We start from the raw sequence: 22,352 nt of genomic DNA on the forward strand, positions 1-22,352 counted from the left end.
GGAATTAAATTAACTATGTATAAACAGAACGTTTATGACATAAAATATTAATAAAAAGTAACTGTTTTCGTGTAATCGAGATCAACATATGGCCTAGGGGGAATTATGACATAAATTTTGGTTTATTTTCAGCGTGTAATAGTAAAATTGAATATGTTAGTGTTCATTTAGAATGCGGAGCGCGTAACGAAGGGCGGCTGTGCTCCATGCTATGCGTATGGTAGCATGTATACCTGAGCCCACTTTTACATCCCGATTTCACGTTTAATTATGAAAGGGATTTGGGCCGAACCGCAGATGGTTTTATTTCGTGCATATCCATGCGGCCTATTTATACAGTGTGGTCAGGCACTGCTTGCTCTGCTTGTGGAATTAAAAGCATTTATATAAATTAATATTGCGGAAAATTAAGGAGGAATCCCGAGCGATTCGAAAGTTTCTCGTTGAAATCGTTCCACGATTAAACAAAGAGTAAATATGAGAAACAAAAAAATAATAATAATAACAATGTGAAAAGTAAAAGAATGCAAGTGGTTGTGATTGATTTATAATAGGGTTTTATTGTGGCTTTTCGTGCGGAACGAAACGGATTTTACTTTTTAATGCGCGGTTATTATTTAGTACTGAATGAATACTTTCTAGGAGTTAATAACAAGTCGGAGTGTATGCCGGTAAATGATCATCAATCTATCGGAGGGCGATCGGGTTGTAATTATAAAAGAGCTCGGGCCGATTTGCTTATTAAAAATTTACTGCTGCTACGAAACGATTAACTAACAGCCGTAGATTACAGGACGACGGGGCGTATGTGAAAAGTCCCATGCGTATGAGGGTAGGTAGTATTTTTATTGATTCGCAAGTCAATAGGGGTGATTATGTATTGATTGAATTCAAGAGGGTTATTAATTAAGCCGCGTCGGTCTGCATCATAGGGGTTCTTCTGCACTCTCCACTCAACATACATACACACTATCTCTATACGAGTACGGACGTGTGCCTACTTCTCTTTTTTTTAAGGCCCTGAGGGTCGTTTCAGCTACAATTGTCATAATTCGATGCTCCATGGTCCTTATCCTCCAAATTTATTACGCTTAATTGAACCCCGACTTTTGAAATGCTAATTGATTCGGTGCAGGCACATTCCATGATTTACTGTTTTTAATACCTTATATGTGTGCTCTCGATTTATATAGAATAGAAAACGGGGTGGATAGACTTTTTTCCTGGGTAATAATGGGAGCCATTGCCGACACCGTCATGTATCACCGGAGACCCTCCAAACGTCTATGGCAATGCCCCGGGCGCCCCAAAAATACTACCAACACGCCCAGCTGGTTCACAATGGCCGAACCGAAGAAAAAAAATCAGGGGTATAACGTATTGCGGCAATTGTGTTGATAGCTCGCGATTAAATAGAAGAAATATATATGTGATTGTGAATGTGTGCGAACCCTGCCTGCTCCACAGAACCCCACAAAGGGACGATCGTTTTTTAATTAAAAATAAATGGGGATTAAACGTCAATGGTCCTGTCATGATTGACTTACTTTGTTGTACATGTCCCATTCTAATCGGATAATATTAATAACAGATTTATGGAATAAAAATAGTGGATGCGCCGGGTGCTCAATTAGTCTGAGTGCACAACAATACTCTTTATATGATATTTTCAAAGCTTTATATTGAAACTGCTGAAATTATTTTGAACAATCTCAACTATGACTTGTATATATTACATAATTTCATGATATGATCAAACACAATAAAATTGTTTCGTTAAAGTCAATGAATTAGTACGGTGCTAATAATCGTATAAACTACTAATTATATGTTATCGGTGCAGTAGAGTAGATTTATACTAATTGGCAATTAGTATGTATGCATCTTTTTGCAATGCGTAATATTATGGAAAAATTAAGTGGAAATGAATGTGACACACATTATTGAAGTTAAACTGTTTTATTAGAATGAACATCAGTATCATTTTTCATTACTATTATGAAAATTTTTAATTTATTTGGTATATTTTAAAGAAATGTTAATTGATGAATGTGTTTTAGGAGGGAATATGATTAAGTAAAAGCTTAATGATCCGTGTCGATCAATCATTTAGGGTCATTCGGAGTGGGTCTAAATATAGGTTTTCCGGTGTTTAAGGGATGCCTCGGCATCTGGCCTCGTTGTCGACGCGCCCTCGGTTACCAGGAATTTATTAAAACGGCTCCCTGGGCGCTAATTAAAACAGCGCGATGAAATCTTAATAATGAGGAGAGTCGGCCCTGCCAACCCCCTAGGTACGATATTGAAATGCGACCATCATTACCATCACTACGACAAACCCAAGGAGAAAGAAGGAGGAGGAAACGACATCGGATTCGGTGGCATGTGTCGAAACCGCACAAAGTGTTAGATGAAGTGGAGACGTGCGCGCTTGTTTACCGGAAGTGACAGTGCGCAATTAACGTGAGAGTAGTCAAGAGCACGTGTCTCTTAAGGGTTTTACAAACCTACGGTTTCTGAATGCCACCCGCGGCGCAAATCCCCCCCGACCAACTAATTAATACACTTCCAGATTGTCCAATACGATTTCTATTTTTTTGTTCTTGTTTGTTTCACTTCGTATTTTGTTTTGTTTGTTCCAACAGATTCATAAATAATCACGCTTCCTCTGTCAGAGTCCACTTCCGTTATGAGCGTTATTTGTTTCGAGATATTAGCATTTTCAACGGAAGACATCATACACAAAAAAAAATTATACCAAGCAAATTTTTGCTCTGAGAATTTTATTAACCGGTCCCTCGTATTCCCCAAAAAAAATGAAATTAATTAGTTTTACACTTGGGAAATTATTTAACCTGCTACCGAACGGCGGATTTTTTTTTATTATTGCGAATGGAAAGTTTGCTGCAATTGCGCCAATTAAAACTTGAACTCCAGTTTTGCCTCTTTTTTTTTGTTTGTTTTTGTTTTTTGTTGCACGTTTGTCCATTTTAATTAAGCGAATCTATAATTCCGGTGTCGATTGGGGGGAAATAGTCGAGTGGTCTCCAGTTGATTATTCTTTGAATTATCCGCTAAATTGAAATTTCGTGTGTAGTTACAGGGAGAGCCCTTACGCAGTCCTCAGACAGGATCTTCAATTATAAATGCACCCTCTTCTCTCGCCGTTCGTCGTTCCCTTGCTCATTCTCGCTCTATAACTTAGCGAAAACTTACATCTGCCTCCACGGGAACTCCGGCGCATCTTCATTTCAGAGTTGGCGTGAAGAAAACTCGGCGCGAAATAATATCCTCCGAACTGTTTGAAAGGAAGCGCACCATGGAAAACATATTTCCCTATTACCTTGGTTTTTCCGTCTGGACTGCATCCAACAATATAATATTTACAACCGGCAGCTCAGCTTGCGACGATAAATTTGATGGTGGAATCGGGGTGGGAGGAAGGAAGGAAGGATAAGAACAGAGCGGACCGGCATTTTTGATTATGCGCGCTTCTGCATAAAGCAAATTGTTATTTATCGTGCGGACCGCGATATTTTTCCGGTGCAGTTTTTCTCCCTTTTTCCTGCATCCGATCTATCCATTGTATAAAATATACATCTCCAGTGTCATCCTGTTTCCAGGATGCTACTTGCAGACATTTACGGCCAGCCAATACCATTCAACTGTCGAGAGTCGCCTTGCACTTTAATACCACACACAAAATCGGATATATTGATAAAATGTTCAAGTCTACAAATTTATTGCTCATTTTATTTATTTATTTATTTTTTGGTTCAATCGCAAACAACTACATCAATTTTATAACTTCCATTATAAATAAATCGATTTAAACAAATAAACATCTGCATAAATTTAAATACTTAAAAGTGAAGAATGATTGATCGAATATTAAACTTGTTTAATTCTTATTATATAATTTTCCGCTTGTTTTTTACTTCTCTCTCCGAAGCGGACTTTTAATTTTCTTATTGAAACGAAGAGGACTATTCATCATAGCTCTTGAGAAGGCGGCTCGAGTAACAATGCATGATTAGAATATACCGTCCGAGATAAATTGAAAGATAAACTGTGCAACGGTGGAGAACAAACAATCTGTTTTTTTTTATACAGGTTACTTCCAGCATTATGAATATTACTGTTTAATCAATTTTAATTCATGTAAATTACTTTCGTGCAAATCGAGCGTCTTAATTGTTCTCTCTATCTGCCTCTCTATTTTTTTCTTTCATTCTTTATCCTGCAAATTGTAAGGATGTCCCATTACAATGCGAGCAATTGAAATTCAGCCCGTAGTTGAGCAAAATTTCAATGGAAAACAATCATTTGAGTATTAGCGAAATATATAGAGGACGCGTCGGAATTCAGTGAGATTTAAATAAAGCATTCCCTAGGTGTTTGGCAAAGGGCATGACTTTTGTGATGGTGGAGGGTGGATCGAGATTTCCATATGTGACGGGGGTGAATAGTTATGGAATACGATTACAATTCACTCTCCGTATGCGCGGGAGTATGTCTGTCGTAAAGTATTGCGAAGATGTATGGGAATTTTCAGATCCAGCTTTACTTTTTTTTTAATTCTATTTTTTTTTTTGCTTTTAAGTCGTGGATTTTCCACGCATCTTGAAACAAATAAAAGGCAAGAAAGTACCGCGATATTAACGATTTTACGTTTGAGCAAATATTCATCATATTCCTTGAACGGGAGGAAAGGAAGTGAGATGTTCAGTCGACCTGAAAGTGACGTTTTTGAGGACGAAATTACAAGGGTGTTATTGTCGAGTAAAACGTGTATATATATATAGAAGAGCTCGCCGTGTTCTGATCTCTTTAATATGCGTGACATCCCGCCGAGAAGATTTGTTACTTGATGATGTTATGAAAACGCCGCTCCAGGCAATATTAGCTTGAATAACGAGTTTCACTTTTTTTTCGTCTTGTCTTTCTTCTCCCCATATACGCATACATATATATTTTAAACAAAATCCCCTGTTTTTTTTAACACAAAATCATCGTAACGAATTTTTTTTTATTATATGGAAATTGGTCCAAAATTAATGCGCCCCATATATAAAAAAATAAACTTTAGTTGAAGAGAGTTTAGGTAATGGACGGAAACTATTCCCTCAAACCCGTCAACTTATTAACAAAATATTCAGTTTCTGAAAGCGTTTTCTTGGGACGCAGCCAACCAGCCAGCCTCTCTTGCTCCGGCCTTATTAATTATATATAAACTGAAAACTTCCAATCCTCTTTTTTTCTCATTCTGAGAAGTTAACGACTTCATAATTTTTGAAACATGCCACTTTTATTTAACGTTTCCATCCCAAGCGGGCCCTCGTCCTCTTAGTAAATTGCCTAATCTTACAGCACCGAAATAAGAATAATTATAAACAGTCTAGAGAAAAAATTTAAACAGAATGATCTGAGTTCTATACTTGTAAATTTATATAGAAAGCAATATAATATGTTGATATAAGTTTATTTCCGGCTATTATAAATACGTAATCGTATATTATATTTATTATTGTTATTTAATTTTAATGTTAACTCATTTATAATAATGCTTAAATCCTATAAATATTTTTTTAACTGACGAAATATTTGATCTGTGACTATGCCATTTGTTTGTGGAATTGATGTTATTTTATGCGCAGCTGAAAAAACTATTTACTATCTTGAAGCGTAGAGTATGAGAGTGGTAAGCCTTAGGATTAATTTGTTATTTGAGAAGGGAATTGGAAATTCAGCTGGTGCAAGTTTTAATATCGACGGGGATTTGTGTTCGTTGTATAGGACTTTTTTGTGGATGTTTATTTAAAGAGGACCTAGGGATTATCGCGATATTAATTCTTGGGCGTGTATATTAGGGCTTGGCGGGGTTGCGGGACGAGGGTGGTTCGTCCACTGACAGTCAATATTAACATTTCTAGGCGTCATAACCGGCTGCCAAATGTCGACGTAAATCCCGAGTTATGTCCAGTGCGGTCGGGACTTGGCGCTATAACCGACCAAAACCATACAGGGAGATGAGAACTGGTGAAAGCGCGCTTCATGGGGGTAGCAGGAGTAGGTGGAGGGTGGTTATATTGATTTTGCTATAATAGCTTCCGCAATTCTGGACGTTTAGCTATGGAAATCATTTAAATTAGTCACGCTGCAACACATTTAATGTCCCAGCGGAGCAGAGCCACTACGCCCATTTGCCATGATATGCCTTAATTTTTGAATGCGCCCTTCGAGGGGAAGGGTGGCATAGATACAAACAACTACGGTCTACAACTGCAAGCAATTATTCCGCTTACCTTCGCGAACATCTAGGATTTGTGTGGATGGGCAAATCTCCGATGAGCATGGCAACGTCTGTGTGTCCTTCCCACCGCAACGACCGGTAGTAGTGCCTTGTTCCGGCGATGTAATGCAATGCCTCCTACGAACTTTGGTGCAGTTCGGGCTGCACTCTGACCACGGCAACCACGAAGACCAACGCGGCGGGTCGGCTGATCAAATTAAACACAATTTAGTGATTGAATTACACATGGCCCATCAGGAAATCAATTAGGAAACGTCCCCTGGATCATATGCATGCTGAAGCCTTTGTAGCGTGATTATTTAAAGTAGCTATTGCAGGTACAGGGAAAAAAAAATGAAGGGGGAGGGATGGAAATAGAAACTAGTTGTTAATTACTGAGAATGCGGCGTAGCAAAAAAGATAGCAATTAACGATGACTGCATATTCCCAGGGGCGCTTTTCGCGGCTCCGCGTTTTGTTTCTCCTGATGGACTACGGCTACAGATAAATACTAAGTCCTTACCCAACGACAATTCATTGCCGTCAAATTCATAAATATCCACAATCAGCTCCTCTAAATAACGAAAGCATGGGAAGAAGCACAATGAAAAACGTAGCGATTACAATTAGCAAACAATTAGTAAAAGTCGGGTTTGCGATGTTTGGGAGTGGTTTATAGTTTTTAGGTGGAGTTAGTCATTTGTTCTCTTTTTCTGTAGCGCTTGGTGTAGTGTGATTGTTCATGTATTCGGTATGTTCATATAATTTGTGTGAAGAATTAGTCGGATAGTAATTTATAAAATAATTGTTTACCTTGTGGACAGGGTTGACATTCCTTTGTTTTCTGGAGGCTGGGACCTTGACACTCTCTTCCCCCATTGCTAGGAGGAGGGCTCGTACACGTCCTCGTCCTCTTTTGTCCCGATGCCAAAGTTCCCCCAGGACAATTGCATTCCGTCCACTGAGACCATTGGGACCACCCACCGTTCACTGCAAAGACATGAGAAATTTATAAAATACCTTCCATTCACTTTGACATTGATTACGATCTTCCGATGCATATCTCATCCCTCACACATCGCCCCTCTCTCTCTCTCACTCTTATCCAACAATTTTCCATCTTTCTCTCATCTGCTATCCCCTTTATAAAATTACAATTTTCAACGCGATACGAAAGAAGCAAGCAAAAGCGAATTCTTATCGTCCGAAAAAGTTTCCTTTTTCCGTTCTCGGTGCAAATTAGAAAAGTTTATTTATTTAAGTTCCATTAAGTAGAAATAAAACGCATCCCGAAAGTTCGCTGCAAAACTGACACAAACACAAAACAAATCGGAGTTACGAAGTTGACGAAGGGGTCGGACCCTGCCCGACGAAGGATTATGTATTCCGTCATCCATAAAATAAAGGAGACGAACACACAAAAAGAAGACGAAGGAAACAGAACCAACAAAACGTCTTCTCCGTTCAATGAGTAACGGGAAATCTTAAAAACCTCGCAATGGGCAATAAAATATTATTACTAAACATAAAAAAATATACTAAAATAACACGCATCCTTCTTCTCCTTTTTTTTTGTCGTTCGAGCAATTTCTATTAAAGCAACCCCTACTGAATTAATGATGAAGTTATCACCGTGTCCAATTGATTGGAAACGATTTTAAAAACAACACGCAATATTGCTCATTCATATGCAGACATAATTTTTATTCTTCTTGGAACCTTTAAAAATAAACGCCGTTTATTGTGTCGGTTGCAATATGGAAATAATAATATGCGCGGGCAGCGACCGTCAACACCGCACAAACAACACCCTCATCGCATTTCATGTTTGCACAAATAATTGGATTCAAATCGAAAAATAAGTTTTCAAAAATAATTGCTGTGGTTTGCAGAGCGGGTTTCCTTAATACGTTGATCCAGTTGGAATTTATCGCCATATCCGCAATCTTAGATTTATTACTCCAAGTCCGCAATAAATTCAAGTCGGACGGAGTAAATATATTCTATTTTCATTACAAAGTTAACATGTAACTCTGTGTGCGTTTGTGTGTGCATGTGTGCGCGCATTTCTGTGTCTGTACTTTGTGTGTGGAGATGGTGAACATACGAAGCTATGTTTATTTTCACGAATTTGCAATTCGATTATGTTGTTCTAGCCGAGTTTACAACCGAAATTCAATATAAACTAAAGTCGCGTCATGTTATCATAAATTCCAATTTGCTGTTTATGAATGCACTGTAATCGTGTTATTAGAATGAGCAGCAAGCTTTGAGCGTGCAGAAATCATAACATTCTTTTCTATCTGCGGAGATAACCGTTGCATCCGAATCACATTTCAATTACAAACAATAATAACGTGGAATCAAACAGAATGGGGAAAAAAGCGCGCACTATTTTTATGAAAGCTGCGTAAACACGCCACAGCCACGCGAAAAATCCAATTCTATTCCATAGATAGATAGATACTGTGTCGACACGCGTTCAAATCAAAGAATTATACTGTTTACATTGGACGCTTTCCGGATCCGTCTCTCTGATAATACGCAATCGCAATTTTTATTGCTTTATTTTAGTATTCAAATCTACCATTTACACATCGATCGGATTGGAACAATTGGATATATATTCAGCATTTTTTTTAGAAATCTATACTATAATAGTATTTACTATATCTTCATATTTGTTGTAATCAATACTGAAGTAGCAAGTATTTATGTTTGAGAGACGTGTATTGATTGTACGGAGAATTCCGGTTGTTAACTTTGTCTTCGTACAAATAAAATAAAACGCAGTTTTAATGGAGTGAAAAGTTCCTTGTATAATAACAACATTTGTCAGCGCGAGTGTGTGCTAGGTGAAATTGTAAACAGATGTAAGTCAGGAGCAGTAAAAATATCAAAGAGGATTATTAAAGCAAGTTATACGTGTAAAGCACCACTCAATCCAAGGCATTGACAAATGATTTATTTATACACGCACTACTCTCTCTCTCACTAACTTAAGACTTGAGCTTCTTCGTCGGTGGATACAAGTGGTCCGGGAGTTCATCGGGGATATCGTTTCCGTCTAATTTAACATTAATTAGGTGCATAGCGAGTGCGAACTCCTCCTGATCGAGGAATCCGTCCTTGTCGACATCGGCGAGCTTCCAAATTTTCCCCAAGACCGCATTCGGTAATTTGGATTTTACCATTTCGGTCTTTGCCGCAGCTCCTGATACTTTTCCTTCAACAGGTTGAAGCGTCTCGAACAGTGAATCATATCGGCATCTCTCCTTATTAACAATCCAGTCGGGTTCTCCGAAACCGGCGTTAATTCCTTCGCCTCGTTTGTAACCGAATGGAGAAATTTTATCCTCCAAGATGATTTCGAAGGCGCCGCCGGTGATCTTCTTGCACGACTTGAAGGTGTTCTCTTCGTGAGGAATCATCGACATTAACTGTGCTATGTCCTGGGCAAGCATCGTGTCTACGATTTCCACGAGCCTCGGTTTCAACGCGTTGAATTTGCAAAAGTCCTGGCTCATCAGCATCGACTTCATACGTGCGATGTTAGGCAGATCGCCTTGAGATATACTGTGCTCCTTCTGCACGCGCTCATAAATCCTCTCCAAATTTTTAATTAAATCCTTCTTCTTGCCTTCCTTCCCGAACATAGTTGGCATATCCCTACGCAGCTCTGAAATTATATATGCGTGCACTTTGGCGAGGCGCGCTCTTTTAATTAGATCATTTAACTTCCTCAGTGCGGCATTCTTAGGTAAACTCTGCAAGTCTCTGAATAGATCCTGATGTTCATCCTCGAACAGTCTTCGATTAACATCGTATCTCAGCGGCTGGTCCCAAAAGGAGCCGATATAAACTCGGGCTACTTCCGGAGTTTGGAAGACTTTTCCTAATGACCACATCAAGGCCCCGTAAACCCTCATTAATTGTTGGTGATCTATCATATCCGCTTTGTTCAAAACTATTCGTATTTTATCGTCGTGGCCTCTCAGCGCTTCGATGGACCGCCGGAATTCATCTGAAATATCTAACTTGTGGGCATCGAACAATAAAATTATTCTATCCACCCTCTCCGCAAACCACTCCAGCACACCGGTAAAATCGTATCCTCTATCTATCCTCTGTTTCTCTCCTGCCAATATACCGGGTGTGTCTATTATCGATATGCCCTTTAATACCGGTGAATTCACATGGGAACATTGAAATCTGTTTAGGAAAGAATTCCCAAACTTCGATAATGGACGAAACTGTTTCTTGGGATCCACTACTAACGCATTTCCTGGTATAACGCCCTCCTTTTCATTGTACATAACCGCTATGAATCTGTCTGTGGTCGGTTCCGGTCCGATCCGGATTCCAGGGAAATCTCTTTCCAATAAATACTTAATAAACGTAGTCTTTCCCGTCGAATATTGACCCACAAGCAATATCAGTGGTTTCGCGTCGAAATCTGCATCGTTCAGTTGGGGCGAATGGAATTCATGGAAATTATACGCCTCTTCCAACGGCAGCAATTTATTCTTATATATCACCTTCAATCCTTCCACGACATTCTCGAATGCCGTCTGCTTATCTTCCGAGTCACGAATAATCCAACTGAACATTATTTTTCTTTCTCGTAATTTTGATACATATGACAAACCGATTTGACACAGTCACGCTATGATTCAATCAAGCAATCCTCCCAATTTTGCCAAGCCTATAAAGCAACGCAATCATTAACAATCCATCCATCCGACTTGTATACTTTTCTTTTTTTTTTTTCAAGTTCTTATTTCGCTGTTGTTCTTCGCTTCGCTCATTCGGCCTTTCTCTTAACATTAATAACATTTCATTGGTGCGAGCAAGTACAAAGTCACGAGTTAAGATTACAAAATAAATTACTATCAAATTGATTCTCATGCCTCGGAGAATTAATTTACTTTTAACACAAGTCATCTTCTAGATCTTTTGATTTATATCGTTTTCTTTTTACCTATGTATATTACTATTATGTATGTGTGCACATTTAATTTTTTCTTGGTCTTCTGTTCTTTGGTTCTTCTCTGCAAGTATAAATTACCACGAAATTCAACGTGTAGTAACCGCGGCCTTTAAAATTCTTCAGGCATCTAAAGACAATGGTCCAGCCCAAACACCCGCTGCTTAGACTCTCAACGTAAAAAAAAAAACAACAACAACATCCAGAACGTTATGACAAGCATATTTAACGTTCGGTCCTTTCAAAAAGGAAGCATGCCTGTCAGTTTATTTATATTTAATGACCCCCTGGAATATATTTATTATTCGCCCATTCTACGCTAAGCGTAGGTGTATGTGTGTGGTCGATATATAATACATATGTTTTTTTTTTATTTTGTAGTAATGGTTCATAATTGTGAGTTCTTAACTTTCTTAGTTCTTTGTAAATGACAAATAGAAGCCATGATTCAATTAATATGATCAAATAAAAGGGACAAATGGAACCTAATTTGGCTTTGTTGATTTAACAAAGTCCGTAATGAAAGGCAGCGTGAGGCTATATATTCATCAGATTATCCAAGTTTGGGGGAATGCGTTTCAGATTTATTTTCTAATGTACATTTGCAAAGCGGGGAAAGTCGAATTTATCGCGGCATCGCGAATTAATTGGCTAAATATAGTCCAGCCTCAGAATTAGCGAAGTTCTCCCAGTTTTTGTTTGAGCTTCTTTCCTCTCTCTATCCTTTCCCGCATACCAGAGATTTATTGTTTTATATTATTATTTCCAGGAAGTTTTGAGGGATGCTGCCGAACCTCTGCGGCCGACGAGATTATTTCGAGAATCTCCGAGGCACGAAACTTTCATCCGGCAATCCACGGATTTACATATGTGAGTGGAAAAAGATGAAGAAGCAGACAACGCTAAATTTGATGAGGGATACGAGATAAGCTCATGTCGGGAGACATTTCCTACCTTTATCATTCCCACAGATTTATTTATTATGTTTTTAGCTTCTTGAATTATACATTTTAAAACGTAATTTCGTGATGTTTAAGATGCTATTCCACTCCTGATGAAAGTGATACTATAGTTTCGCTGCTTAACTCCGCGTTTTGTAAAATGAATTTCTCAGAAATTACACAGATGGTTGAGCAATTTCAATAATAATGGAAATTCTAAAAATCTTCAACTCGCTAAAAAAGTGGTAGCTCCATCCCCATTATTTACTTACACCATTAGCTCTTACATTTTTAACAAATTGCGCGTAATGATCCAAATTATACATAATAATCCTACAAATACCCATAAAATGTGATGATTGGATAAATCGAGGTGCTCAATCAAAGAGGGAAACGCTGAGCGAGTCTTCGATGGATTTATTTATTTCTTTATTTCTCGCTGACTTTCAGTTTAATAATTGAATACGTAAGGTGAAAACATGAAAATACTCAATGGGTCGGTTCTCTTTTTTTTTATCTTCCTCTTCCTGTTTATTTCCGTCTTCGTACTTGCAGGAAATTTATTTTTGCTGCCATGAATCAGAGAATGTGCTGACCAATAGAAGTCAGCGGAGCAGGAAGGGAAGCCAATTTCTGAAGTGGACAACTCGAGAAGTTTTTATGTTCAGATTTAATGGATCGTTTAAATTGCTGCTTGGTGCTTATGAACGATTTATAAAAGAAGCAGAAGAAGAGTAAATCGGAAATATATGTGTAATCCGAAGTTTAAGGTAGGCGACTTCCATTCTGTCCGTAGGGCTGAAAGCCAACGGGATTCCTCTTTCACGAAGGATTTAGACAATGATTAAATATTTATTACTCACGCAAGAATTCTTCATTCTTTAAATATTTCCAACCGCTCTGTTCTCTTTCTCTCTCTCTGTTAATCTTCTTTTTTCTTAATAATAACCGCACTCGTAGGCTTTCTAAAAGGTCCCATCGCATGGCAGCAATTAAAATTCTGCAGCGTCGCCCGTTTTATTGCAAATGGTAATTCCACTATGGTGATGCACCCATAAAATCAGCGAGGAAAAAAATGCATTGCTCCTTTAAAATGGAAAGCTAAAAGTAAAAGGAATGGATAGAGTAGACACACGCTCGCAAATGCGATTTATGATTAGATTTCTAAGACAATTACATATTTGCTATAGATTGACTCCGTTTGCTTTCCGCGAATTAGAACGTGTTTTGTACGAGAGCCAACTTCGTGACGTACATTTCCACACAAATAATTGTTTATCTGCTATAACAGACGACGAAAGCAAAGATATGAGGGTACAAGAATGACAAGTAGGATGGATTGTTGAATGCCAAGCATTCCACCTGTCGCCCTGTTAGCAGGTGGCGTGTGGAGCATTACAGACACTAAAAAAAGTGTCAAAAATAATATATTGTGTGAATTATTCGGAGGGCCCACGTATCCCGAAAAAGACACCTGTCCGCAGGTCTTCTTTCGGTAGTCGATAGAAGACTAAGCCTGCCGTCAAACAGAATTATAGCTGTGTTTTTTTATTCACATAAAAGCTTTTACCATAATGAGTGGAACCGATCTGAAAGCCGAATTTCTGCATTTCCAACCCACTGTTAACATGCACAGATGAAACGAAACTGGAATACATATATATGTACTTTGGTAATAATAAAAGTAAGTAACGGGGCATCCGTACCACGCCTTTCATTAAAATCATGTTATGAATATAAATGGGACTAAACTACATTTTATTTATACAAAACCATTATTTTAATCAATGCCTTTTTGTACTTTGTAATGCAAATTGAAAATTGCAATTTAATACCGCGATACAATTTTTGTTTTCTTTCTTCGTTTTTTTTCTCGATGGTTTCCTGTTATTCATTTCTTTTCTCTTTTTTTTTTCTTCAACCATCTGCTGTGTCCGAGATGACGGAGCAACGCAACAAAAGCACGGCGACAAGATTTTCTTATTAAATTAATCTTGATGCAAATACTAATTTATATTTAAATTGAAAACTTAACTCGATTTATACAGATTTCAACTCAATTATTTTTTTTAATAATACACTTGCACTTCATATTTACTTTTCCGATAATATAAATTAAACTAGTATAATTATTTTGATCAACTGATATTATTTTTATACGAATAAATAGTTTTCAATATTCCTTCAATTATACAGTTTCAAGTCATGTATTTTTTTGGATAAGTATATTAAAGTAGTATTAAAAAAGTATATTATCGGAAAAGTTTTATTTGAAAATATATCTAGTTGAATGTATGTAATAAGTCTTTTCAAATAGTCGAATTAGAATATGCTTAGGCAACAGATTTATCCCAAATGGAATACGTTTGATAATAAAATTGATCCAACCGATCCGATCGCTCGGACCCTAGCAATCGGCTTACTGTAAGATCTCGAAACATAAATGCTCAAAATACAAGCTTGTTAAAATATTCTAAGTTAGATAAATTCTATATAGGATGAATACAAGAAAATTTATTTACCATACTCCAACTATTATATTAAAATGTTGTTGTAATATTTTATTGTAGATTTTTTTTTAAATAATAACAGTGAAATTGTATGTTATTCAAAGATAAATAGATTTGAGCTAAAAGTATACGTTGGGGTGTGTTGACAAAGAAAAAAAAGAGAAAGAGAGAAATTGGAGGTAGTAGAAATGAGTAGGTGTGGGTTATTTTTAAAAAAATAATTAGTTTCGGAAGCTCAGTCTGGGGTCCTGCACACACCGTTGACAAGAAAAGCATCAACCCCAACCCAACTTATTTCCAGTTGTTGCAGACGGTTTGAGCAAGTAGCGCTACTTAATTTAAGATCAAGGAAAAGGCGGAATCCGTCTTGCTGTCCGTCGTCCTTCCTTTTCGCTTCCACATCTCTCGTGCGTCGTGTTTCCACTTTCGTTTTATTCGGCATTAGCTCTCCTCTATTTTTGCGTTTTCTCTCCAGAGTCCCACAGCAATTTTCTGTTATTTTAATTGGTAACAATTAGTCTTGGCAAACGTCGCCTGTTCCAACTAATTATTTGCAATTAATTTACGAAGCAATGCTGCCTTTATTGCTGAAAATTGGTACGTTAAACATGATGTGGAAGATGCTGCGAGATGCAATCGGATGCTAAACAGCGAATTACAACGTCAAGTTTAACGTTTACGCAATTCAACCTGATATTAGCGATAAACTGTTGAGGCTATTCGTTTAATTGTTACAGCTGATTTACTACGACCAGTTTCTAATCAGAGTCCGTATGTAAGTAACAATTTCAATCCGATGCGAAACGTCCGCCATGTTAAATAAATTCGGTTTTAATGAAGCAATGGCTACGGCCGTATATGGGAGAGGATGGTTCATAAATTCCAAGAGTTAGGTGAGCGTGTAATTGAAATCTAATAAAATAATAGTTATTGCATATTTATAAATTACAAGTGCTTTAGTATGAAATAAAACAAAATGAAAATATAGATAGATTGAGAGAGGAAGAGAGTAGAAATGAACGGTGGAAAAGGAAGCAAAAGGTGGAAAGCGAGTCGTGCGCCCCACGTATTTCGTTGGAATATAATATGCACACTCCTACAGCCCACACTTTTCCCGCGAGCTTGGCTTACATCATTAATCGCTTGTAATGAACTGTAAGATGATATTCCGATGGTTGTTGTATACAAGTTTCTCCGCTTTTTTTTTATTAGAGTTGTTAAATTAATTCCTCCGATGCGAGCGCTTTTATTAATTGTTATTATTTCTCGTCGGCTGCGAGAGTTGCGAGACTGCAAAAGTTGGTTGACAAGGACGAGAGTATAAAAACAAAGAAAGAACAACTGGAATAACAATAATAAGAACGTCTCCATCCTCGGAGGCGTTATAAAGTTATCATTCTGCATTATAAATTCCGAATACCCGTTTCCCGTTGTATCTCTTAAAGTAATCTGACAGATTCAGTGGAGATATTAATAGGATTAACTCACCGACTACTGTAATCTGAGCAGGTGGTGCGATACGTTTAGCGGCTATATTCTCTGCTACACACGAGTAATTCCCTGTGTCCTGGGTTCGTGCCTGGCCGATTAGTAAGTGTCCCTCGCTGGTTACTATTACAGCAGTATCAGATTGAAGTGGTTGTCCCCCTCGTAACCAATATACCCTGGGGATGGGACGACCTACAGGTGGTGTGCATCGGAGCTCCGTCTGGTGATGGATCTCAACCTTCGTGGATACCGGAGACAGTTCGAAGTGCTTCTTCAAATCTGCAAAACAGAAGGAAAACTACACGTTAGCAAACAAACAAAAATCAAACAACAAGTAAAGCAGACAGAAGCAATCACACATCGACTTCGAAAGTTCATAAACTATTTCAATAAATTAGCCATTTGTTGGTCTTCGAATAACAATGAAATTCCTCATCGGGAGCTACGGTATTTAATGGCAATCCCAACTGCAAACCGCACTACCGCGCTTTGTGAAAGGAATTCCCGCACCGGAAAATACTCATTTTTTTGTTTATCCTCTTCTTCCATTTACTACTGCCTCCAATTTCAAACAGCCAATTTCCTCCAACAACAAAAAAAAACAATTTCATTATATTTTCCTAAGCACTCTTCGTTTGCGCTTAAGAAAACTTTGTAAATCGAGACTGCAGTGCTTTTGCGCTTTACATTATTTCAGTCATCGGCTGCGACCCATCAACTTGATGAATAAAGTATGAACATGTTTACACGTGTTTTTGCACATATTTTGTTATTTCATCCTGCGCCTCGTTATAATTCATGCACAGTTCTGACAACGGGACGTTGAGATTTCGCGATAGCTCCGTTTTATACGTACTTACATTACGTGTTCGTACTAAACATGTCCACCTTAAAAAAGAGATGAGGTTTTTAAAGTTTTTTTCGCCCAAATGCATTGCACATCCATGTTTTTATTATTTAATAAACTTATGCGGTTTAAAATCAACAATGACATAAGAAGTGATTGAAGTGAATAGTAACGTAGGAATTCATTTTCGTCAGATTTAATGAAATTCCTGTCCTTTGTACTGAAAGCACAAGTGATACAGGCTAATAGAATTTTTATTAGATTCCGGTAAGTAGGTCAGGGCAATAAATCCTGGGATTTGATTCACTTGCGTATGCAATAAAACTCGTAATAGATCGATGTATTAATGCTTAAGATGTATGTAACGTTGAGTGCATTCTTATGTCGACGGAAAAGCAAGTTAAATTTATTGATAACATATAGATCAATGATGCAAATTTTCAATTTATTTGAGTGTTCGCTCATATTAAACAGTTCCATTTCTATTGTTTTCGCATTGCGTTGGTCTTTTGTATGATCATCTCTTTTTTTATTCGCATTCGAATCGAACGCGGATCGGAGCGATTTTTTTTTTCCATATATGCGGATTAGTGCTGCAACGAATCCTGTTATAAAATGTAGTTCGCTGGTCCAATGGGGATTTGTTGGTAATTCTTTATAAACACACAATCCAATTAAACCTCTGACTAGCGTTGTCTATATCTACGAATGTAATTGCCATGAAGATCTTTTCCATTGAAATGCATTTAACTTTCTCTGTACGAGAAATCCAGACTATCATATATATATAATTCTGATAATGGATGTTTTCCTTTCGAAATTACGGGGAGGTTTATTGCTGTATGACATGACACCCTTTGGTACGTTTATGCGACGGACAAAAGGCAGAGATACTAATTAATCCTGGCACTTATTATTTTATATGTACACTGCATGTACCCGTATGCACACATAGTCGGATCCGATAAGCCTATTTTGTAATTGCCTATTGATGCACTTTCATTGTCACACGAGAATAAGGCGCGCGCGTAAAACTACTATTATCGTTATAAATTAATTTCAGCTTTTTAAAGGACAATGCGCCGTTTAATCGCCGTTATTATAATACCGCCGTTCACTATCGTAATAACCCACACGTCGCGATTTTATGATAAATTAATTCTTTGTTAGTACATTTCCAAAAATGTTATCCAACGTTCCACATCATTACCCATAGAGTTTAATTAATATATTTTCTACTACATATATTATATAACTAAAGTATAGGCATTATTAAACAGAATAGAAAATAGTTTTCGCCAAGAAAATATATGAATTACACATACCAATTTTACTATCATCATGACCAATAACTTTATGAAGAAACTTATATCTTATAAATTTATTTATTTTAAGTAATATTCCTATAGTTTTTGTTAGATTGACATACTGAAATATTCTACATAGTTTAAATGTAGAATATTTCCTTTTTGCTTAAATGCCAGGGAAAATATATTGAATACGTAATATGGCTTATTTATTGTCCGCTATAGTATGCTGTTAACGTTCACGCTTCAAGCAAGGAATCCTTTGAAATGTATTTATAGTAAACTTTGGGTTTGAGCGAAAGAAAACAGACAGGAGGAATGAGAAAAAGAGAGATAGAGAAAAATTGAACTGAAAAGAACACTCGGCGAAATTGCTTTCGGTCGTATACGAATGCAGCCAAACTGGATCCTTTTGCGAATCTTAATTTCCATGTCCGGCTTCCAAAATGTATACATATAGATGACAGCTATATATATATATATGAGTTGGCTTCGGAAGTTCGTTTCATTTAGTGGTCTCCGAGAAAAATGCATGGCATTGCACAAGACTGGCAATATTTCGAGATGCAAATTGTAAATAAAATATGCGACCGGCGAGGCGAAAGCTCAGGCCAGACATTCGAATCGGATCTGATCTCCATAACCCTCCCACACCCCGCTCTTCGCCATCGTCGACAAAAAAAAAATGTTCGATCGCTTAAATTAAGTTTACGCATTTATTGTATTTCATCCGAAGAAGCTTTGTCTATATGCATATAATATATATGAACACGTTCCTGGTGAGTGCAGACATTTGATGCAAATATGAATGGAATACATTAATGTAGCTCAGGTAGCAGCATTTGGATGGAAAGCGTGGCGTGTAATATCTCAATGTTTCCATCCTGTCTTCAGCTAAAACCCAGGCGCAATTCACGCGCAATCCCTCATATCTCAAGAACAAATGATAATTCGATTCGAGAACCCTACGTCTCGGTAATAACGCACATGTTATATCATCATACAGTCTTCGGCGCTTAGCACAAAGTGCATCGCTAAATATACTGGCACTTCGCCTCACGTTAGTCACTAACTAAACACAGTAAGTAACCTTATCTCGAATACCTCGAATACCTCTCTTCAAATAGAAACACTTCCCCAAAATTAACGCCGTAATTACCGAAATCGTTTAAAGCGAGTATTTCAGAATCGACGCAAACAGGAAGAGGGTCCTCAGAAGACGATCCAAAAATATAACGCCAACCAATTAAATTCATCTGGTGCATTTGAAATATCTGCTGGCATTTCGCATTGACCGGAAATTGTATTCCGATTCTTTAATCTACCAATAACTGTTGACCTGGAAAATCCAATTTAGAAAAAAAAATTGCATCTACTTGACAAAACTCGTTACGTTTTGATGTGATGTATCGACTTATGGGCAAAATCGGTTTAATTAGAACTGAAAAAAAAGCTTAATTGCAATTTGCTGAAAAGCAGAGAAACCTAATTTTCATTTAAATTATATAAATTTTATAAACAAATCGCAGAATGAAGAAAAAAACTTGGGAGAGAAGACTTTACCTTATTTTTCTATATATATATTGTGAATTTATAGTCAACTTATATAGGTTTGAACAAAGCTTATAAAATACATACTTTTAAAACATTGAAATTAAAATGATATTTTTGGAGCCTAATAAAATAGGAATTAAATTAGTTATTTTCAGCAACTTCACTACTTCTTTGTATATAACTTCTACTACTTATTTTTTTTATATGAAAAGTGCGTTCTATATACAACAACAACAAAAATATGGTAAAATGCGTACGGCGTTCCTTTGCGCAATACAAAGCTCGGTTCTACTGTGAATTATTTATGGGTCAGATAAGGAAATGGTTACGTGAAAATGCCTATAAAATATAATCCCCGGCGTATGCATAATACCATGACTGTCCACTGTTTACATATATATTTAATATCGCGCCCACGAGATATTGTACAAATGAAATTAAATATTTCATGCGAGGGAATTCCGGATTTATCGGCGTGTATTTCACGTGGCACATTGAATATTTAAGGATGGAAGAAATAAAAGTAAATGCCCGGACGAAGAGAAGAGCCCAGTCAAGTGCATGTGAGTTATAATGGTGGTAACAATGCATAAATCCCAACACATACACAGTTGTATGTAAATTTGAACATGTATTTTGAATTATTTAACTTTAACCTACATACATACATACATCCAAACACACATACATACACATACTTATACGGACGACGGAGGCAGCAAAGATGAGCTCTGGGATTATCCTAGTGGAAATATATTGTGCTTGTTTAGAAACCAGACTCTGGAAAATTATATGCAGGAGGGCGGTTTGTTAGTTTACTAGTTGAAATGTTTGAAATTACATTTAGCATTCGGCGAAAGCATTCTAGTTCACGATTACTCCGCTTACTTGCTGAATTAATATGCAATTTAAATAACAACCCCAAGCATCCGCAGTCCAAATAAAGAAATAAATGATGGGTGGGAAAAAAAAAGAGAAGGTGGAATGAACGCTCTTGCACAGCTCGTCCGGTTGCAAATTAAAAGCACATAGTGAACCCAAATTCAGCTCAACAGATTCACTTCGTGCACATGGACATTTCCCGACGATTTGCATATACTTTTGTTCCTAATTATTGCATGCAGCATTCATTCGAATGCACCACTTACCATTATGCATTTTCATTTCAATTTAAAACGAGCATAGTTTAAAAGTTTTAATTTCATAAACATCAAACATATATGCATATGTTTTCAATTACAGCTATAACTATGTATTTCACAAATTGATACTGCATTATCAATCCATATTTTAGGTAATTTTTTACTGTAAATTTGATGATTACTTCTTCAAATATCCAACCCAAGTTTTTACAATTTTGAAAAGCAATTATTATTTAATTTAAAATTTTCGAGATCAATCATAATGTCAAATTTGATGAAATATATAGGGGTAATTATTATTTAATAGAAGTATAAAATGTTCAATTTTGGTTTGAAAAGAAATATACAGGTACATTCAGTACAACGACCATTAATAACGTCTTTCAATTCAAAGAATGAAATTATTTTGTTTCTTTTTATCACAAAGCATTCCGCTCATTCCAATCGCTCGTTGGAGAAAAAAGCAAATGCCAAGTATTTTACTTGCTTTGAATCCTCCGCATTGATTCACTTTAACGTACCTGTGGTTAAACAACATTAATTGCTGCAAACTCGAAGTAGAAAAAAAAAGTTTGATGTATTGTATAAAGTTTATGGTAAAGTGGAAATTGCTGGTGTTACAGAAGGGGTGCTTTTTGGATGATCTATGTATTATAAATTAATAATTTAAAATGGGGAACAGCGTGTAGTATAGATTAATTCTTGAGTTCCCACTTTGAGGGAAACACATCTGAGCATTATCGCAACGTGCAGACAGCTTTATGCAGTTAAGGGTTGGGAAAAGCGGGATGTTATATAGTACATACGTTTTCTATGGGGAGAAAATCCACGCACAAATGCATTTTTCAATCTCCCTTGTTGCGACAGGAAAACATCATTTTCTCTACTCACGATACATAAAGAAAGGCATATATAAAAAAAAATATACGAAACAACCCTCCCTCAAATGTTGCAGATTTATTTTACTACCGGGCAATTTTATTTAAATGTATATATATGATGTTTCCCGGTCTAAGTCAGCGAAAGAAACATTTTCATTTAGGAAGAGGAAAAAAATGCGGATGTTTTTCTGCACATGGATGGATCCCTTCGTTTAATGTTCCTTCCGATCTGTGCTCTTAAATATATCGTGGCTAGTAAGGGTGGATTACTAAATCGTTAAGAGATTTCTAGGATCTCCTGCTAAATGCCATTGGATTCATCTGACATGTTCCAAGTTGGATACTTCCCTCCCCAGTTTAACAATCCCTCGCTCAGCATTTCCAATACGAGCTACATCGCAAT

General features: G+C 37.0%; 1 protein-coding gene and 1 pseudogene across 3 annotated transcripts in view; both read right to left on the reverse strand.

Annotated features, from left to right (window-relative positions):
* The window catches only part of LOC108565354 (netrin receptor UNC5C), a 96,077-nt gene that overhangs the window by 12,195 nt on the left and 61,530 nt on the right, over positions 1-22,352 (reverse strand). For 2 of the 3 annotated variants that reach the window (XM_017924775.1, XM_017924776.1), the window contains exons 4-7: positions 16,219-16,497; positions 7,106-7,282; positions 6,816-6,866; positions 6,306-6,500 (exon numbers count right to left, since the gene is read on the reverse strand). In XM_017924775.1, coding sequence (XP_017780264.1) covers positions 6,306-6,500; positions 6,816-6,866; positions 7,106-7,282; positions 16,219-16,497 — 702 coding nt within the window. The remainder of the gene's footprint in view (positions 1-6,305; positions 6,501-6,815; positions 6,867-7,105; positions 7,283-16,218; positions 16,498-22,352) is intronic. The other variant, XM_017924777.1, reaches the window with a different exon arrangement.
* LOC108565343 lies at positions 9,292-10,902 on the reverse strand (annotated as a pseudogene).

This window comes from Nicrophorus vespilloides, unplaced genomic scaffold (assembly GCF_001412225.1).
Source record: "Nicrophorus vespilloides isolate i.1.1-1 unplaced genomic scaffold, Nicve_v1.0, whole genome shotgun sequence".
In the NCBI taxonomy this organism is placed as follows: domain Eukaryota; kingdom Metazoa; phylum Arthropoda; class Insecta; order Coleoptera; family Silphidae; genus Nicrophorus; species Nicrophorus vespilloides.